Source organism: Haliotis rufescens, unplaced genomic scaffold (assembly GCF_023055435.1).
Source record: "Haliotis rufescens isolate VD_foot unplaced genomic scaffold, xgHalRufe1.0.p SCAF_17, whole genome shotgun sequence".
Lineage (NCBI taxonomy): Eukaryota > Metazoa > Mollusca > Gastropoda > Lepetellida > Haliotidae > Haliotis > Haliotis rufescens.
The window spans coordinates 18344555-18362619 of NW_025963857.1; the positions used below are offsets into that span (position 1 = coordinate 18344555).

At 39.1% G+C, this 18065-nt stretch overlaps 1 protein-coding gene across 2 annotated transcripts in view; it reads left to right on the top strand.

Moving 5' to 3' along the window:
* The window catches only part of LOC124137990 (sodium- and chloride-dependent glycine transporter 1-like), a 61819-nt gene extending 50203 nt beyond the window's left edge, over positions 1-11616 (top strand). For both annotated transcript variants that reach the window (XM_048397665.1, XM_046504486.2), the window contains 9 exons: positions 3033-3167; positions 5107-5210; positions 5703-5827; positions 6018-6130; positions 8284-8415; positions 9075-9174; positions 9804-9904; positions 10042-10209; positions 11311-11616. In XM_048397665.1, coding sequence (XP_048253622.1) covers positions 3033-3167; positions 5107-5210; positions 5703-5827; positions 6018-6130; positions 8284-8415; positions 9075-9174; positions 9804-9904; positions 10042-10209; positions 11311-11454 — 1122 coding nt within the window. In that variant the 3' untranslated portion in view covers positions 11455-11616. The remainder of the gene's footprint in view (positions 1-3032; positions 3168-5106; positions 5211-5702; positions 5828-6017; positions 6131-8283; positions 8416-9074; positions 9175-9803; positions 9905-10041; positions 10210-11310) is intronic.
* Positions 11617-18065: the final 6449 nt, after the last annotated feature.

Consider the following 18065-nt stretch of genomic DNA (forward strand, 5'->3'; position numbering starts at 1 on the left):
CATGATACTTAAATAAATACATTTAATGTATTTGCGAAACAAAAACATGAGTTTTGAGTAAAGGAACATATTCTCGCCCATGGGCCTACCCATGGGCCAGACTTCGCCCATGGGCAGGCCCATGGGCCACATTTCGCCCACGGGCGGGCCCATGGACGACATAGTCTAAATATTGAGTTTTTGAACATTTTTTTTTCATTTTTTCATTAAATTTTGTATCATGATACTTCAATGAATACATTTAATGTATTTGCGAAACAAAATCATGAGTTTTAAGTAAAGGAGCATATTCTCGCCCATGGGCCAAACCTTTTTTCTCGCCCATGGGCGAAATATTTCAATATCGCTATAAAATAGTTGAATTAAGTTAAAATGAGTTAAATTTTGTGTCATGATACTTCTTTCAATACATTTAATGCATTTGCGAAACAAAATCATGAGTTTTAAGTACAGGAACATATTCTCGCCCATGGGCCAAACCTTTTTCTCGCCCATGGGCGAAATATTTCAATATCGCTATAAAATAGTTGAATTAAGTTAAAATGAGTTAAATTTTGTGTCATGATACTTCTTTCAATACATTTAATGCATTTGCGAAACAAAATCATGAGTTTTAAGTACAGGAACATATTCTCGCCCATGGGCCAAACCTTTTTCTCGCCCATGGGCGAAATATTTCAATATCGCTATAAAATCGTTGAATTAAGTTAAAATGAGTTAAATTTTGTGTCATGATACTTGAATGAATACATTAAATGTATTTGCGAAACAAAAACATGAGTTTTAAGTCAAGGAACATATTCTCGCCCATGGGCCACACTTCGCCCATGGGCAGGCCCATGGGCGACATAGTCTAAATATTGAGTTTTTAAACAATTTTTTTTTCATTTTTTCTTCCTTGGTATGTTCCCATGAAAACGGCATGTTTAATTTTGTAAATACCTTTAACCGAGACTGGGCAAAGAGCGTAGAGTTTCTGGACTTTTGGGTTTCCAGAATTAAAATGGGACGTGTTCTAACCTTATCCAATAGAAATCTCTACGTAAAGCAGAATCGATTGTACAATTCCGACTACATCATGGTCATGTGTTTATGAATCACTATCAAACAATAATGATACCATATGTTCGCGAAAATGAGAGCGTATCCTGCCCCACCGGTGGCACCCGGCACAATCACATGCAACGGCAAGTCAATTGTTCACCTAAAAAAACCATATGGGAACATATGGTTTAAGTCAAAATAGGGAATTGCATGGGTCATCATTTTTAACACTGATGCGTCAAATTTAGAAATGTCCTCCACATGTCTACCATAAAACCTTTTGAACGCTTTACCGAGGCCTTGAATGTTGTAAACTTGATCAAACAACTTCTGCACGTTGAATGTGTCTTTTGTTACGGCGCAAAACCGGGAATGTGGTACTGTGCAGAAGCTTCTTTCATTTGTTGATCACTTCGGTATCTCTGTGTGTTCATTTCTGTTCACATATCATTTGTGACTTATCTGAAGGAAGAGAACACCATAGCAATACCATATGGAAGCAATGACAAAATATATGTACAAGACTCGGGCAGTTTTTCTAAACAAAAAGGGGAGACGGTTGGCCCAATCGTCTAAGGCGCCGACATTCGCTTGCAGGGTTGCGTCACTTGGCACCTTAGAAACCTATGATCGAATCCCGGTTCGCCCCGATTTGTTTCCAGGATGTCAGCACAATACCCGTGCTCATTGGTTTAACCAAAGTGGCCAACGTCTGTGACGTGCTTCACTTCGGACTTTCTTCCCATATCAAGCTGACGCCATGATGTAACTGGAATACTGTTCAAAGAGGCGTTAGACCCAAATTTCTTATTCATAACATGTGGATTTGTCGATGTTTGGAGGGTAGTTTTACAGGCAATGTACGATCATTCATCAGAAAAAAATCGTATCTGGTTAGGATCCTCAATGTGTGACTGAAAAAAAATCAAATGTTTGCTGACAGATGGACCTCCAAACATTATTCACCCATCGTATCACCAAATCAGAAAAGTGACCACATGTTCCTGAATTTGAAATAAACAGTTACAATAAATGATGAAAATCAGTTTCCCTAAATGTCCCACAATATTTGAAATTGCAGGAACCAACAACAGTTTCACTTTCCTAAATTAACACCATTTTGTATTGGTGCTGTTGAAGCATATGCCAGAAGATCAACCTGTTGAACGCCGTTGTTCACAGAATAAATACAACGTGCACTCTTGAAATCTCAGAAACAAACCAACTTCATTTCTGTCAAGACACACATGACTTTTCAACTGTATTTGCCACGATCAAACATTATAGACAAGTGTATCCACGGTTATTGTGAAAAATTGAAACGAATGTCATCTTAAGTTTACAATAAGGAGACAGCATGAAATGCTGGGCTTCTTCGTTGACTACGTCCATGTGAAATTTGGGGTTAGGTAGGTATCCAGATGGGCACTTAACAATTATGCTCCACTCATTGCTGATCTGTTCTGCAAATGAATCTGAATCGTTGCGAGGATTGTCAAAATTAAACTACGGGAATTTGCCCAGACGTTCCATATAAGGTATATCGATGATCTGATACCATTAAATAATGGTCAAATAGCCAATTCCTGTCCACTATTTTACCCACCTGAACTGGGAATAAAAGACCATGAAACCTCCTCATCTGCTTTCAACTTTCTAATACTCAACTCTCCCTTTATGTCAAGAAATTTTCCAGCAACAGGTTCAGGGTGCCACTGCTGACGCACGATTTGGTCGCGTTTTCTTGAGCCCCAGGTATCAGTGATGTTAGTGATTCATAAACACATGTTTACGAAATAGCCGGAATCGTACAATGGACTTTATGAGATATTTCTTAAGGTTATGAAATTGGCTTTGTCGCTTTTATTTTCATATGATTGAAGGTGGTATGTGGTGTACACAATGTGATATATGATTGAAGATGGAGTGTGATACACAGCATTATATAATTAAAAATGGTGTATGGTACATGTGATATATGATTGTAGGTGGTTTATGTGACGGCGCTCTTTCCGTATCTCCTCCTGACTATTCTGCTGATCAGAGGGGTATTGCTACCCGGGGCTGTGGATGGAATCAAGTTCTATGTCTACCCTGAATTCTCCAGACTTGCAACTTTCAGTGTGAGTTTAAATAGGACTCCAAAATAATTTTTTCGAGTGGGTGCATGTATTTGAACAACAGCCCTGGCGCGTCAGATTACTATTGGAGAAAACCCGAAAGTGTTTAAGGTCTTAGACTTTTCCAACATTCGTGAACAAGGATTCCCCCATGAACAAGGATCATAATCAGGACGAATCCTTGATTCGGACACACAGTCGTAGGATGTGATGAATGGGCCATCTCTGCAATTTAATACCCCTGAATGCTGTGCCCATATATGGCGATTACTACACGAGTGTCTGCCATTTATCTTCCAACGAGTTGATTCAAAACGTATCTAACGAGCGAAAGGTATTTGACGGGCACGAGTGCAGTAATCTGTTCCTAAAATCGCACCTTTGAAGCATCGAATCGATGCAGTTTATCTATTCTTTTGATCACAGTGGCGCGCAGTTATACATACCCCACGGGCATGAGTGCTGTAATCCGATGTGCTGCTTCTCATAAATATTGTGACGCAACTCAAAATGGTTTCCGCCACATTTGTTGATTATCAAGGCGAAGATGATAATGCAAACTATATATATCAGATAAAGGAACACGCTTGATGCCGAGTTAAATATTTTCACCTCAAAGAAATGAACGAAAATGTACAACAATGTTTACTTCCGTATGGCATCACTACCGGTGCCCGACTTTTACAAAATGGCGTGTTCACTGACAACAGAGACGGGATTTTCAAAGGAGAATTTTCGTTGATTAAGGGATTTTACATAAATGTGTCATGTACGTAATTAGAAACAATCAGTCCATCTGCATACTGTTATTTGTTTTATATTTTCCAGTGCGACGAAGAGAATTAGTCAGAAATGTAGATAACTAAAGTCGACGTTGTGCGTGATTTTGCGTGTCATGGCCTTACAGAGGACGGAAACTTTTACGATTTCTGTTGAATTTACCTGATCATTGTAATGTATATATTTGTAATTCCATAATTCGTGCTCCGATAATTTTCCAATAAATATTCCCAAACGCGTGAGCAAATGTATGCAACAATCAGACGAATGGATCTCTCACAATATGAGAAATTGTGTAAAATCTGAGTTTTGCTTCGTCCAGTTTTCCGAGCACTCTGTTCGTTTCCACACCAAATTAATTTCGCTTGATTTCACCCAGATACTTTGCATTGGTGACAAAGACCATTTGTCATTTAATTCTAAAATATATGGGATATTAAAGGATGCATCTATGGCAACTGAGTTTGAAATATACGTGATCTAATAGGCGTCTTATAACCGGCATTCGTGACACGTGATTTTGTGAAATCGTTCCAACACAATCCAATATGGTGAAACGTATATGTCGGCGTTCGTGTTTGCGTATTTTTCAAAACATTCTAAACGATTCTAGGCTTGTCGTCGAAGTTTCAGAATTATCATTAGTGATTTGACGGAAAGCAGATACCCGAGATCATTAATATGCTGTATTTAGAATTAAATTCTTCGAGAAAATATCCGACATATAGATTTCTAGACACACAAAAAATAACGCCCCGAATGGTGATTTAGCGTGATTTACGATGTACCTAATTTTCAGAGGTCACTTTCAGTAATTTTACTTTGCCTAAAATGACAGTGGATGATATCACAGAAGAGGAAATTGAAAACTGTTTATGTGCGTGATGTATTTTGAATTTTATTCAACCACAAAGTCAGGGTTGAAGAGGAGGGACATATATGGTGTAATTTGTTTGATTTACGTACTCTCTGAGCAGACATGTACACACTGTCTCACCTGACAATATGAATGCATGTGTTTCTTCATATTAGTATAGATTATATGTGTACAGGAAATCGACATATATATATTCATTACCAGGGCACACCGGTACATGTTAGAAATATCAATGTTGAATTTGATTAAAAACAAATATAATTGTGATCAAATGCATTTGTACAGGTGTGGATCGAGGCAGCTATACAGGTGTTTTTCTCCCTTGGTCCAGCATGGGGATCGATAATGACTATGTCTAGTTTCAATGACTTCAACAACAACTGCTTCAGGTAGGTTCATGTTGTCGTGCAGGTATACACACCTGTATACGAGTAAGGGAATACTGCATGTCTGCATCTATCCACACAATACTGTCATATCCAGAGATCATTACTAATAGGACACAAAAGACCACGTGGAGATTCCGGGTAAGAAAGGGTCTCCAGATCAAACCTGTGCTGGCCGTAAGAGGCTTAATGGATTGGGTGGTCAGACTCGACGACTTGTTTGATAGTGTGTCATCATACTCCGCATACACAGCATGGATCGTAGCTCTCAATGTCATTGGATTGTTTGGTACAGACTGGAATATTTACAGACCGCTTTCATATTGCTGGATTATTGCTAAATGTGGTGTTAAAGAACAACAACGCAAAAGGTCTAGACATAGGATACGCGGATGACTCCTTCACGCACAATAATATAATCGTGAAGGTTTTTAACTAAGTTGAATGTTGTGTGCCAGTGAAGATGCATACATGTGTACACGTTATTCAACCCAGGGACTCCATCATAGTTAGTCTTGCTGATGGTCTGACCAGCTTCTACAGTGGCTTTGTCGTCTTCTCCGTGGTTGGATTCATGGCCAAAGAGGCCAACGTTAGCGTCACAGATATAGCTACACAAGGTAGGTCGCTTTGGCATATGTATGACATTCCAAGTCACAACACATCCTTGTAAAGATCATAAATGCTGACGTAATGAATGTAGAAATATCAGTTTGACCCAGCTGAGAAACAACATTCAGTGTTTTTTAAGTCCGTTGAGGCACCAGCTGTATATTGGTAATGAAATATTGTTCTATGGAATTGTTTCAGGCCCTGGTCTAGCATTAGTAGCCTACCCTGAAGCGATCGGCAAATTGCCTCTACCCCAGCTGTGGGCCGTGTTCTTCTTCCTCATGTTGATCATGCTGGGCCTCGACACTCAGGTGGGGTCCAACACTAACACTAGTATTTGATGAAACAAAGAGTTATTATTCGACTAACATAAATATATCATCAAACAAACTAAACCAACTGATCAAACATAACATTTCAAATAAACACCCCGCTAGTGTCTTACATAGGAAAATAGGCAAACAAAATATACATAATTGACACTCCGTAAGTGTCTTTCATGGGAAAATAGGCAAAACAATGTACCAAATAGACACTCCACTTGTGGCTTAGATAGGAATATAGGGAAATAAAATATACAAAATAGACACTCCAGCAGTGTCTTACATAGAAAAAATAGGCAAACAAAATATACCAAATAGAGACTCCAGCAGTGTCTTACATAGGAAAATAGGCAATCAAAATATCAAAATAGTCACTCCAGCAGTGTCTAACATAGGAAAATAGGCAAACATAATATACCAAATAGAGACTCAAGCAGTGTCTAACATAGGAAAATAGGCACACAATAATACCGAATAGACACTCCTGCAGTGTCTAACATAGAAACACAGGCAAACGAACTGAACAAAATAGACCCTCCGGTAGTGTCTTACATTAGGAAATTAGGGCGTATCGGGGGATGTCGGGACCGTATGTTGTGCTCCTTGGGAAAATAGGCACACAATAATACCGAATAGACACTCCAGCAGTGTCTAACATAGAAACACAGGCAAACAAACTGAACAAAATAGACCCTCCGGTAGTGTCTTACATTAGGAAATTAGGGCGTATGGGTGGATGTCGGGACCGTATGTCGTCAACCTGTTGCCTACGGTTCTGTCACTAGTTTGACTCATTCCAGGAATTGTCCGAGCTATTAATGTGCCAGTTTGGTATCGATTCCGAAGATGCACCAACCTTGTCTTGAACCTTGGCTGTCTTGTTGTTGTGACCTCACACGTGGACGACCGGCCCGTTGCAAGTTATGAGTGTTGCCCTGCTGTAGATAACGTATCTAAAGCGATGATATTGTTTTTCGATGAACATTAAAATGTGTGGCAATTTCGTTTTGCACCATTCCTGTTTGCATCATACCAATCCCTTTAGGTCGTTGCTTTCAACAAGTCGTGACATGACGGTAGTAAACGAAAGTGCTTATACAAGCACTTGTACATTGTGAATTACGCTCTTGAAGTCAAGGGGAAGTCTTCATGAACATGTTATGAGAAATGCATTATTTATTTCAATTTGTTTTCTTATATGAAGCACAGGTACATTTTAATAATAGATACACAAGACCAAGAACAGTGCATGCTTCAATATCGTCAAGCTGGGGTAGCATATGAATGCTACAGATATCAAGGAGAACATTTAGTCACAACACTTCCTCAGGAGAAAAACAACTCGCCTGCTTGCTTCGAACAGTCACAGCTGAAACATCAATTGCTTATCAATATAAATAAGTAAAGCTGCATTGAAGTCATGTGTAAAGAGTTATTTTTAACGTATTCACGACATCATTTCACTGATCCACGCAGCACACATTTACATAATGCTTTATGTTATGCGCACGATGACTTTTGTATCTCATTCAAGTCAAATGAATAACTCATCATTCAGGTAAGGTTCAGTAAACACACGGGGCTTATTCGTTGGATCATGTCAGTGACTTCTTGCGTTTCATGATCACATAATCAAATATTGATAGGGCGAAAAATGGGGTTCGCTACGTATTATTTTGTCATCATGAAATATAGAATTTAAATAGATAGTAGATAATGTTGAGAGATACTCTTTAAACGACATGTCGGTGGTCTGTAAATAATCAGTCTGGAATAGACAATCCAGTGATTGACATAATGAGAATAGGCCAACTCAGTTTGGATATCATGACATGCAATCAACCTTGTCACCGAACCTGATCCATTTAGTCGTCCCTTACGACAAGAATAGTTTGCTGGGGACATACATTCGGACCAGGAATCTCCATGGGTTCCATCTAGCAGTGCCTGCATTCCCTGGATATAACATGGCACAAGCATGGTATGTGCATGACATAAGACTACTACCCCACGAATATAACAAAACCCCAAATTCAAAACTCAAACATATAACGTTGATACCATCTGTAGTGACACACACTGTTGTCTCATACAGTTTATCTCCTGACACCACCACTGACATACAGTGTTTGTGTTTGCAGTTTGGGATGGTTGAGAACCTTGTAGTCGGCATCATGGACGCCTTCCCACGACGCCTGAGCAAATACAGGACTTTAGTCACCGCAGGCGTGTCTATGACCTTCTTCCTGCTTGGCCTTCCGATCACAATGAATGTGAGTCAACTGAAGGGCCTGATTAACAATTTGAAAACTTACTTCAAAGCGAGACAATAGTACATTATTCTAGATATCTAATTATCACATACTGGGTATGAAAACGCCAATGGAAGAAAACAGAATCCGTTGAGGAAATGTACGGATATAGATGCAAATTTAAGGTCAGATATTTATCTTTCAGTATTAACATACAAACAGACCTCGCCTTAATCTAGTCGACGATCGAGTCATGATTGACCATAGAGGATCTGGACAAGTTACTGGGATAGTTTCTCACAGTCCAATTTAAATGTAATTCAGATTAGTCAGGTCAATGTGACTGATTATGAAGGATAATATGAACGACTATTACAGTAGAGTTTTTGACCCGTGTCAGTTAACATGAGGGTTCTATTTGCGGCAAAATTTAAAAATACCCTATAAATTTTATTATGCGACTGCAGTTCGGGGTAATGGCCCCCAGGTTATCGCTCCTTTGTAATCACTCCCAGAAATAATGGAGTTTACCTGTCCTGTGTTGTGTGATTGAATTTCAATAAGTTGTAGAATACCAAAATCCGACACGTTGGCAATATTAATTTGAATGTTCACTCTGAAGCAGTTCTTATTCTAAATGATTTGAGTCTCTTGACCATATTTGACACCTGTATTTCCAGGGAGGAATCTACATCTTCCAGTTGATGGACTGGTTCACGACAGCATTCTGTTTGTTTGTCTGCTCCTTCCTGGAATGTATCGTAATTGGTTGGATTTATGGTAAATATTTGAATACAAACTCACTTACAGGGATTATTCGTTATATCAGTCACCATGTGTGCATTACAGTCCATTACAAACAGAACAATGCTTCACTCATCTGCATGTGTTTTTTATGAAGTTCATCTTGTAATAACCCCTCGCAACGAATGTAATGACCAGTAATTTTGACTTTTCCAAATAGTATTTTTGTATCAAATTCTACCAAATGCAATTGAGTAACCCATTTTGTACATATCATGATACAGCCAATTTCAGAGTCGTGGTTTATTCTACAGGCATGCAACTTGCGTGGATCATGACAAATCCTCCTCCACTCCTTCAAATACAGATAACATGTGAAGGTTAACGTATTTTTGTGAAAAGCAGCCATTGCTTGTTACTGTCGTACCTCTACTTGCGCAGTCCTGAGATGTGGTAGTTGGTAGCACCCCTGTCAAGATAACAGAAGGATGGGTATAACAGTAACCTTGAGTGTGTTGCTGTGTTGTTGTAGTTTATGTGTAGACTTTATTTATAACAACAGATTATGTTGTACAGTATTGTTTCATTTGATTCACGCATGCAGTTGTTGATGTACATGAAGTTCATTTGTCAGAATGAAACGTTTACCTAACAAAAATTGCCAGGTGTGGACAGGTTTGGCCGAGACATAGAACTGATGTTGGGGAGACGTCCTGGGATCTTAATGAAGTTCTGCTGGTGCATCTCTACCCCGCTCATCATGTTGGTAAGAAAAGAAAAGAAAGAAAGTTTGTATTTCCTAATTTTCTTTTGTAACACGACAATGACAGTGTGTTTGATATTTCTGTCGTCAACGTGAGCGCCTATCTTGACTTAATGTTTATCATATTATGCATGTTGCAGACCATCTTTATCGTCACGTTGAGTGCCTATCAGATGCCAACCTACGATGGGTACACATATCCAGTGATAGCTCGTGCCATCGGCTTTGTATTCGCTATGCTGCCTATAATTCCTTTGCCTTTCTTCATGGTGCTGGAGCTGAGCAAAGCCAAGGGCACGTTGTGGGAGGTGAGCTACCCGAGACCAGCCAGATATACAACTTGGTCTGGCTGTAACCTGATGTATCTTGTTCTGATCGTTTGTCTTGCTCCTACAAAGACCGCCTTACAGACGCATGACTTTATATTAGAATTGTAACTTGTGTGGGGTGAGATGAGGTCAAATGGGGTTAAACGTCGCGTTCAAGAATGTGGCACTTATATAGCGACGTGCATGCACGCGGTGTGTGTGTGTGTGTGTGTGTGTGTGTGTGTGTGTGTGTGTGTGTGTGTGTGTGTGTGTGTGTGTGTGTGTGTGTGTGTGTGTGTGTTTGTGTTTGGCTGCTTGTACTATTCCAGACTAATACCGACTTTATATTGCTAGCCCACTGAGGTACCATGCTGAAGTTTATATATTACCATGACTATCCCACACATATACTGTATACTGACTCCCCTTAATGCGGAGCACCAGGCACCAGGTACCAGGGGGAGACAAAAATGCAAAAACATCAAATAAAAACACATTGCAACAAAATTTTTGTTGTTTCAGGTCATTTGTATGTTCATATCTGTAATATTCGCAGTAAAATACGAAATACTGTTGATTAATTATGCTTGCATGCACACAAATAGTTGTTACCAGGTGCCAAAATAGGAGAGCCTGCACAAATATTTCACAGTAAAAATACCTTTAGAACGTTAACATATTCCAGATCATTTCTTAAAAAACAAATATTTTCAAGAAAATCAGCATCAGTCATAGCAAAGTATATATTGAGGGTATGAAATGTGGTGCCTGGTTGAATTGTACTGGCCTAAAGTTTCTTCACCTTTCTGATTGACATAAAATTCTGACATCAGAAATAAGTGTTCGTCAACAGTGTCCAATTTTGATTAATCGCATTGATTATACAAATTAAAATATTAATTATGTGTTCACAAATAATTGAGAATAATTTATTAACTTTTGGGAAATATGCACTTACTCTGGACGCTGGGTAAAGTCTTATTTATTCCAAGATGCTAAATACTATTTGATCATTGTTTTGCCACTGTAATCATTGAATTCTTCAGTTTCTCGAACTTCTTCTGTTTTACCAACTATATTTTTAATTTTCTGTCATTTCAGAGATTCCTCTTCACATTGCGACCTGCTTCTGACTGGAAACCATCAAAGAAGGAGTACCAGCATGGTTATAAAACTGAAGGTCATGAATTTATTCTGCCACTGAAGTCTCTATTACCACGCCGAACACATGTTCGCCAAAAGTGAGCATTTCATTGATGCGCATATCTTTAATGAGGAATTCACTATCATTACACGTCAGAAACTGTTTTGGAATATGCTTGTAATTTGATACATTAATGGCTTTCATCTGTTGCCTGCGACAGGTGAATTATGTAAAACTATTAATTAAAGTCGTTTAGTTAAATGTGACTTTGTTGCGTTTTTTTTTATATCTACTTACATATTGCCTGAATATTGGTCATAAAAAAGAAAAATTAAAAATACAATGGATAAAGAATCTAAAGCCGTCAATACACAAAGTGATACTGGATTCTCATGGTACTAGACAAAGAAGATTTTGGTATGAGAATATCACTATTCCAATAGCTACAGCTTTATGAGTATATAATACCAACAAAAAAGGAACTACATGTACTGATTCGAATGTAGCTATCGTTGAGGTTTACATAATACCGTTGCGTTGGATTTGAATGCAACATCTAATCATAATGGAATTTCACATCATGCATGAACAGCACGTGTTGCACGTGCACACAGAAGCTAAACAGGATGTGGCTATAGATGAACCAACAATCACCAATGCATTTGAACTAATTTCACTCTTCAAAATCCAAGCAACTGACTTCCACCTCTGCAAAAAACAGGCGAAGCATTCATAGAATAGTTTGTTTCTGTCTTAGTCTCAGGACTGTTAACTGTCTACTTTAAATGTTGTAAACAAGCCCTCCACCATTAGATTTTTCATGTCAACCGCCTTGAATGTAAATGTATTATACCACACTATATATTTGTTGCCATGTACTTTGAAATGGAAGGCATTTCTTTCACAAAACCACACTTCAGAATTACAGTTAACTGCACAATCAGTAAACGTTAACGCTGACAGATCGCAGATATAAATGCTATCGATTGGAATGTTAATACTAAAGTCAAGCACACCTGTATATTACAATTCAATAACCACACGATCGACATGTTTGCGTTTGCGACTATGTCACTCCATGACATTAAAGTTGATTTAATGGGAATGGGTAAATAGCTTTCAAATAAAATGTTGGAAAGGTAACATGCTCATGCAATATAGCAACAAAAATATACCGTCCTTGGTTCTTTGGTGAACATTGGTAATACTTATCACATCGAAATTAGTTCATCTACAACTTGAATAGTACACAAATAGAATTCCCCATATCAAGCTGTAATTTATCTCACCCCAATCACTGTTTTGATTCCTTGATAATATGTTTGCCAATAACAACAATAAAAACTTAGATGACATTTCATTTTTCCATACAATTAGGTCAGCCAGTGGTTATTTCAAGAGATTTTATATGATTAGGGACATGCGGTTGTCGCTTTTATTTACGCCACAATCAGCACATCCTCTCGAGGCAAGAGTGTACACTAGCCCATATCAAATCCAAGTATCCACCCTTTCCATTTCGAGGGTAATTTTCTTGGCTCAAGCTGTGTCCCTTGTGATGGAAACTCGACATCCAATCAGATCGATATCCTTATTTGGAATGGCTTCACAAAGATGACTAGCAGAGCATAGGACCTGGTCGAGCAAATAACGAAACGATTTGAGATCTCAACCCTGACAGACAAACAAAACAAGACTGCTCGGTAAAGATTACTGTCGTATTTCGCTCTTACAATATTGAGGCACTGCGCATTGCAGTGACAGGAAACGTTCAGCAGGGATAGTGTTAAACTAGCACTTCTTCTCAGGCACTTTGATAAGCGTTCCTGTTGTTTGTGTAAACAGAAAATAACGAAGTTTGCTCTCCAATATATGAAAAAAAACACTTGGGCGAGTGTGATTGAAGACTTTGAACGACTTCGAAAATATTGTCTTTGCTAAATTTTTCGAATATTTTTAGCGCAAATTCGACAGGCGACCAGTCCTCTCATATCATTTCTCAGAAACGTAGGCTTCAAATGGCAAGGGTAAAACTAATCTTGGGCATAGGCTAGAGGATGCCTTGACCTCGGGAAGATGCAATCAGGAGTAAGCTGTCTCAAGGAAGTCTGACCGTTATCAAATCAGTAAACGAAAAGGTCCCTAGTACCTAACGCTTGTCCACAGACCGGTGGAAATCATAACAAGTATTTGTCACAGAAGTGACGAAATGTCCCCCGCCTGTATATACACCATAATATGAAGACAATCCAGCGATTACTTCTTGAGATATCGCGGCAACACCGTTTTCCAACTCCAAAAGCAGATTTACCTGCTGTGACCTTGAAAATGGGGTCAAGGTCACCAAAACCGACTGGTGTCTGCGGAGTCTGTATATACACCATAGTTCCAAATATGAAAACAATCCAGTGTTTAGTTCTTGAGATATCGCGGCAACACCGTTTTCAAACTCAAAAAGCAGATTTGCCTGCTGTGACCTTGAAAATGGGGTCAAGGTCACCAAAACCGACTGGTGTCTGCGGTGTCTGTATATACACCATAGTTCCAAATATGAAGACAATCCAGCGATTACTTCTTGAGATATCGCGGCAACACCGTTTTCCAACTCCAAAAGCAGATTTACCTGCTGTGACCTTGAAAATGGGGTCAAGGTCACCAAAACCGACTGGTGTCTGCGGAGTCTGTATATACACCATAGTTCCAAATATGAAAACAATCCAGTGTTTAGTTCTTGAGATATCGCGGCAACACCGTTTTCAAACTCAAAAAGCAGATTTGCCTGCTGTGACCTTGAAAATGGGGTCAAGGTCACCAAAACCGACTGGTGTCTGCGGTGTCTGTATATACACCCTAGTTCCAAACATGAAGACAATCCAGTGTTTAGTTCTTGAGATATCGCGGCAACAAACAGGTGGGACGTACGGACGGACGTACGGACGGACGTACGGACGGTCGTGAATACTATATCCCCCGCTTCCCGCTTTCGCGCGGCGGGGGATAATGAGGCGATCAATCTCGGTTTTAGGACTGACCGTGCATGCTCATGTACCCCGATAGTGTGTTTGGTAGCCTAAAATTTGTGCAGTTCCCCGTGATGTAGCTCGCACACTGCTGATTACATTCACGTGGTTTTTCTGTCAGCTCATGCTACAGGGAGGGCACGTCCCTGTCGTATTCCAGGTTCGGAATCCACGTTGGATCTACTAACTGTGTGTTTCTGGTATACATGTTATTCCTGTCACGCATCCTTATTGTGGAGGATTTGGATATAAATAGCAGTAGTTCTGTTTATTAAAAGAGTGAGTGAGTGAGTGAACATGGTTTTACGCCGCTTTTAGCAATATTCCAGCAATATCACGGCGGGGGACACCAGAAATTCGGCTTCACACATTGTACCAATGTCGGGAATCGAACCCGGGTCTTCGGCGTGACGAGCGAACGCTTTAACCACTAGGCTACCTGACCGCCCGGTTTTTTAAAAGAAATACCACGGGTATGTATAAAGTTAAAATAATTTCTCATATTTTGGGTAAGTTTCCAGACAGGATAAAACCAACGGAAATAAACGTTATCCGTTTGGGTCATGTACGGATAAAGATGCAAGTATAAAAGGTCAGGTAGGTACTACTTTCAGTGTTTACAAACAAACATGGCGTCGCCCTTGCCAGTCGGCTCGTTAATACTATGTTTATTCCTAATTACCTTCCGAAAACACACTCGCGTGTTTACCTCTGTTGATCTGTGTTGTGTTTGAATTGCAAGAATTAAGACATATTTCCATGAGCATTTAATGAGGAAATAGAGGGTACGGGTAGCCCAGTCGTCTAAGGCACCACATTTTGCTGCGTCCCTTGGCCACACCAAACACTATGAATCCCGGTTCGCCCCGATTATGTTTCTAGGTTTGTCAGCACCAAAGTTCCAACAGTTAAGCCCAACTCAATCACTCGATACTGAGGAAATAGATTGTCCTATGCTGGTGCGTTACAAACCCGTCGACACATATGTGTCATGGCAGCTGTTGGGAATACACAATTAAGCAGTTTGCTTATCTCGTCGCTTAGACTAATATACAGTCCCTGAAATAAGGTTCTGTATATGGTTCTGTATAAAATGAAGTTAGAAAAAGTATATAAAAAATCCTCAATGCAAGGCCCTTAAATTTAGAGCTGAAAAGGGAATGGGCAATGCCTGCAAAATGATAGCAGTGACAGTGGAGTGGGGGATCAATGTTGTATTAAACATATATCCTCTGGTGTCAGGTTTGAAACCACTTTCAAAAGTCACACTGTTTTCAGACGACATCCGGTTACGATCATGATCACAAAAGGAGTGAGTGAGAGAGAGTATTATTATATCATGTGATTATGATAATGTGATATATACCATTAAAACAAAGTAGGGGATACTCCGAAATAACTTAAAATTAGATATAACTCTGCACAGCGAATTCCGGCGCCTTGCGGATTTCTGGGTTAACATATTGTTTCAATTTGGGAATCGACGTGTAACAATATGAAACATTCTAGTTAATTGTGCACACATACATAAACATCTCATGACAGATGAATTGGTGCCTTGATATGCAACAAGAAAGAATCTTGTTTATTTCCAGGCCATCCTGATCATCGTCTACTTCTACTACATGCATGCTTGGAGGCTAGATCAAAGACGCCGCCTAGCATTTATTAGGCAAACGACAGTGACCTCCATTTCGCTTTGAACCACCACCCCGCCCTGTCGGTAAGAGTTAACTAAGCGGTGCGCAAATAACTGTGTCAAGCCTACCGCAGCGTTAGTGTCGAATGTTTTTTATATAGATGGGGACAATTTTGTTGTATATCGTACATTTCTGTTATTAACAGTCCTGTTATTTGCTTATATTACCGACAGTAAGTTAGGTAGCTAGAAGATCCACAGACTGCTGCGTTCCTTACGTAGGCTAAGCGGCACTGTTTGCGGAAATATGTATTAGAAACATGTATAAGACAGTAAAAGGTACTGGAACCGAAATATAATATACCTAGGAAATATCTCATAACTAGATGATGGTTGTGCACTGAAATGTTATAACGTTGGATCTCGAGGGCGAAACATTAAAGTGTCTTATGATACACGAGGTTTTGGGACACTGGCTGGGTTACACCAAAACATGCGGTTTGATACTGACATTTGGCGAATTAGAGAAATTAGGTAAATAAGCAACATTATAATGCATAAATAACTTATAGAATGTAATGATGACACAAATTGAATTAGCTTTTAATCAGTACTGATTGTACTCTACAGCTTTCCAGTGCACATGCAGTGTCCCAGAATATGAAATTGCATAGACACCACAAAGTTGTTTGACTTATTTGAGTTGTTGACTGACGAATAACAAATATTTTCATCCTATGCGTATGCCTTCATATATACGTACAACAATTGTAAATATACTACCTGTGTAAAACATTATAAAGCTGAGAACTGAGGAGATAAATATTACTCGCATTCACACACGGAAGCAAGTTATAGTAGATATAGTAATGAATGAAACTTGAAACGTTACAAACTCTCTACTGCGTTCACATGTAGTTTCTGCGGAGGCTTTTCTCATTCTAGTGTATGTTACAAAAGAACAAGTGAACACATGATATATAATTCATCCATTTTTTGTTTAACTTCAACACATTTATATCAAGAATAGGCTTATTAATAAGTCCATGGATAATGCTGTGTTGCACGTTTTGGTTTTGTTTCCATTTTTACAGTATATACTGGAACAAAGTAAGAGAAGGTCTGGGAAATAGGAATCCCCTTGATAAGTACCAAAATAACAACTGTTGTTTATTTAATGGAGAGGTTTTCATGAGAAAAAAAACATCGACTACTAATTTCTTTTCTCACTTTCCAATTTAATTCATGTCCAATGTTGTCAGTTCTTCGAAAATGTTAAGAAGGTAATGAGCCTGTTTAGCTGTTGAGCTGTCACATCTATCACAAATTTGATGCTTTCTCCATGTTCTACCATTTCCAATATCCTCCACTAGTTATTAGAAACGGTTAGCAAAACATTCTTGATTCCATCCTCCATGCACGCAAAATGATGTGAAAACTGTATGTAATCCATACAATAAATAAATATTCATTCAAAAGAATATTGATGGGTTTGGGAAACTAACACCTATTGGTAGGTAAGTGTGGGGAGGGACCGACCCTTCATTCATTCTGAATGACAAAGGCATTGAATTAAAAATATATTGCTTTGTTCATTTCATAGACTAGCAAATAGGCAATGATTTTAAAGTCAACACAGTCAATTAATATGGACTTAACGGTTAACCATTCATCACAAGGGATACACTTAGGGGGTTTGTCCTCATCTGTTCAAAGCAGATATTCGTGGGTAAAGCGGCTGTGGCAAATACATCGTCTTAAAACGACCTCATTATGTCTTGATTGACAACCCAAGTAGGCATGACCGATTGTTGGTTTGAATTCATGAAGTTTATTGACTCCTACCTGGGTGTCCAACCTTTTTTTGCATACGATCTGCATATAACTTTTGACAGACCTGTTTGAAATCGCTGTGCAGGATAAGGAGTGGAGATAACGGTTTGTCAAGAGCTGCTTCAGCTGCCTTAGGCCTTCGTGGTCTGTTGTGTCTAATTTTGCAAAATTGCTTTTGCAGGCTCTACCATAGACAATGGAACCATAGTCTAGTTTAGAG